At 38.5% G+C, this 3,055-nt stretch overlaps 2 protein-coding genes across 2 annotated transcripts; one reads left to right on the top strand and one right to left on the bottom strand.

The window, feature by feature from the left end:
- On the top strand, window positions 1–770 carry Gasu_65810 (Mo-molybdopterin cofactor sulfurase; the record flags this gene model as incomplete). Its single annotated transcript, XM_005702223.1, has 4 exons — window positions 1–24; window positions 77–216; window positions 268–434; window positions 483–770. Coding segments are annotated over 4 exons (555 nt in total), but the record flags the coding sequence as incomplete, so codon positions are not given.
- Window positions 771–774: 4 nt separating this feature from the next.
- Gasu_65800 (nucleobase:cation symporter-2, NCS2 family) lies at window positions 775–2,735 on the bottom strand. The gene is made up of 3 exons (XM_005702222.1): window positions 2,484–2,735; window positions 2,339–2,431; window positions 775–2,281 (listed from the first exon to the last, which is right to left on the bottom strand). Exons 1-3 carry the CDS (start codon window positions 2,700–2,702, stop codon window positions 821–823), a joined length of 1,773 nt encoding a protein of 590 aa, XP_005702279.1. The 5' UTR covers window positions 2,703–2,735; the 3' UTR covers window positions 775–820.
- Window positions 2,736–3,055: the final 320 nt, after the last annotated feature.

Here is a 3,055-nt window from a genome sequence, read left to right as displayed (position 1 = left end):
CGCAATGATGCACATTTATTAGTGGTATGGAAAATTTAGCTTCACTGTGTCGTTATGTTCGATTTGTAACTTTTAGATTTGTGGCCAAAGTGTAGAAAAGATCAATGATTTGTTACAATTTCAAAATAAGAAACCTGTTTTAGCGGAAGTTTTTAGACCAAATTTGGTTGTCAAACAAAGCCAAGTTGTGTCGTGTTCATTATCTAAAGAGAATAGGTATGCCAATGGCTCAAGAACACAATTTCATATTCTTACTGTATATTTTAGAACAACAGTTGCACCGAAAGCTGGACCTGTATTACTCTCATTGGAAGAAGATCGATGGAAGGACATCGCGTGGTTATCTACCAACAATTTTAGTGACGAGAAGATACAAATGGAATTCGTTGGTGACTGTATTCGCTGCATGACTATATGTATCGATCCTGAAAGTGGTAAGCAGGAAAATTAAATTGTTTTTACAAAATCAAAGTATTGTAAAGGAAATTTTCGTGAGGACCGAGAACCATGGTTATCACTCTCCACTTATAGACGAGTTATCAGTGAAAGGGAAGAAGATTCAAAAACATTTAAAAAGGATAGAATAGGGAAGACATGGAAAGGCCGAGGTCCATTATTTGGTCGTTTATACAACGTTTCTATGAAGATAGACCAAATAAGATGGATCTATTTGGAAGGATTGCATTTTGAAACTGAAAGAGCATAGAGATTCCATCTTTGTGTTGTTTTCATAATAACAATTGAGACAATCTGTTTGAAGACATTTTATGATCCAATCAAAACCACTACAAACTACATGACAATTCAATGAAAGACAACTCTATTTGATGTCTTCGTCTGTTATCAGTCCTTGGATAGTAACACTGCTCTCCGTTAGAGATGCCTGATTTCCAACTCTACTCATGTCCTCCTTTTGACAATCTTCATCTACTGGCAAAATCAGGTTCAAAAACACAGCTATAAATGCACCGATACAGAAACCAGTGGACATAATAATATCAATGCCTTGTATGAGCCCTTGAAGTGCACTGTTTTGTTCAACACTGGGAATAACAGAAGAAAACCACTCAGGCAACAATGTTGCACCAAGTCCAATAGAAAGAGTACATGCAACAATGAAACGAGATCTTCTGGTCCAATCCACGAAACAAAGGATACGAATGCCAGAAGTGACTACATTTGCAAATAGAAATGTAGTCATCCCTCCAAGCACGGCATCTGGTATTGCCACAAATAAGGCAGATATCTTAGAAAATATTCCAAAAACAATAAGAAACAGACAACACCAATATCCAGCCCATATATTCGCACAACGAGTCATTGCAATCACTCCATTGTTTTGTGCAAAGGTACTGTAAGGAAAAGTGGTCATCAGTGCTCCAAGAAATGCATTCAAACCATCTGCCAAAATACCTCCCTGCAAGCGTCCATTGGCCTCTTTTCCAATGATAGGCAACTGAGAAGCTTCCATACTGGCAGTAACATCACCCATAGCTTCAATAGCTAGCACCACAAACACTATCAATAATGGAATAATGGCTGGAGGATAGAATCGAATAGGAAAAGTTTTGGTCCATAGAAATGTGATTACAGGAGCGCCCTGAACAGATTCTATATTGGTATAATTAAGAACTGAGGCAACAAGTAATCCAAGTAAGAAGCCAATCATAATTTCTGCTGTGCGCATAAATGGCGAACCAAATATCTCAATCACTATGATGGTCAAAAAGACAATGGAGCCCAATCCAATCCATTTTGCATCTCCAAAAGGATATTTCTGATAAGCGTATTGAGAAGACGGGCAAATGCTCAAACTGGATGGAAGGATAGCAGATATGTTTTCAACTCCAAGAGCTTCCAAATTAGAAACTGCTCTAGAGTAATTATAACAAGAACCGCTACCTCCTGCCCAATCTTGGAAACCTGATGCTACCAATGAAGCTCCAATCAACACCACAACGGAACCCGTCACGAGGGGAGGAAATACCCTTCTTAAAATTGTGAGAGGAAGAAAACTTATAGCAACCTCTAACCAGCAACAAACCATGATTGTGCCTAACATAGCTCCAAAGGCTTCAGGACAAGGACCTTCCAAGGAGCAGTTATATTCCCCATGCTTTCGAATAGTAGAAAATGCTGCTTGGGCCACCGGCAGGGTAGTGAAACTAGTACCAACTACACTAATAAGCCCAGTTCCTAGTTGATATCCAGTTTTTCTTATCTTCAATCCCGTTATCTGAATGATAGAGAGAATGCCTGAAGCAATAAGAGCAGAAGCAACCTATGAAGCAAAAAGACATCCATCATAGCCAAAATACAGCCACAAGAATCAACAAACCATATAGGTGCGATAAGAATCGTCCAAGTTCAAGTTGTTGCTTCCCGATCCAGATAGTATCAATGGAACCGTAACAATACCTCCCATCATTGCCTATAGAAAATTTTCAAAAGATAAACAAATAGCATTAGAAAAGAAGGCAAACCAAAGCATGCTGAAAGCCAACAATGGCTGCTGCCAAGATAGGCAGTTCTTCCTTATGTGCAAGAAAAGGAGGAGTTGTCTTAGAATGGAACAAATAGGGAATCCTTGGAGTAAAGAGTCTTCCATATTCATAATTCCCTATCCAACCATGAAGAGTTGTCACTTTTTGTACGATATGTTGATAAACTTGTTTCAATCTGTTTTTGCTTTTTGTCTGCATAAATGTGAATGAACAATTTCTTTTCCGTTGTGATTGAGATTTCTTGATATGCTCAAGCAATTCAGTCATGGAAAGACTCGAGTTCGAGTTGCAAAGGTCAGTATTGATAGTTACTTTTGTAACCCTATAAGGAAAGTATCAGAAAAAGGTCTCGAGACCATCGGCTACATACACGAAGCTGTTCCAAGAGTTTATGATAGAAGTATCGCTTGAAGGTGGTACTGAAGATTCCTTTCTACGTGGAGACAACACTCAAGTGAGTTGAAATTTTTCATGTTCAGTTTCTCTTTTATAGAATTTCTAGGTAGTGGCAACCGATACCTGTAAAAATATAGTTTATTGGGTGGCAAAAC

Source organism: Galdieria sulphuraria (genome assembly GCF_000341285.1).
Source record: "Galdieria sulphuraria unplaced genomic scaffold scaf_366, whole genome shotgun sequence".
NCBI lineage: Eukaryota > Rhodophyta > Bangiophyceae > Galdieriales > Galdieriaceae > Galdieria > Galdieria sulphuraria.
This window is presented reverse-complemented; position numbering and strand designations above follow the sequence as displayed.

Excerpts from the sequence above, each read along its gene's own strand:
- Gasu_65800 (XM_005702222.1), bottom strand. The coding sequence starts at position 2,702 with ATGCAGACAAAAAGCAAAAACAGATTGAAACAAGTTTATCAACATATC. Across the intron at positions 2,432-2,483 it reads TTGGCTTTCAGCATGCTTTG|GCAATGATGGGAGGTATTGT; the intron begins GTTTGCCTTCTT and ends AATTTTCTATAG. Across the intron at positions 2,282-2,338 it reads ATTCTTATCGCACCTATATG|GTTGCTTCTGCTCTTATTGC; the intron begins GTTTGTTGATTC and ends TTTGCTTCATAG.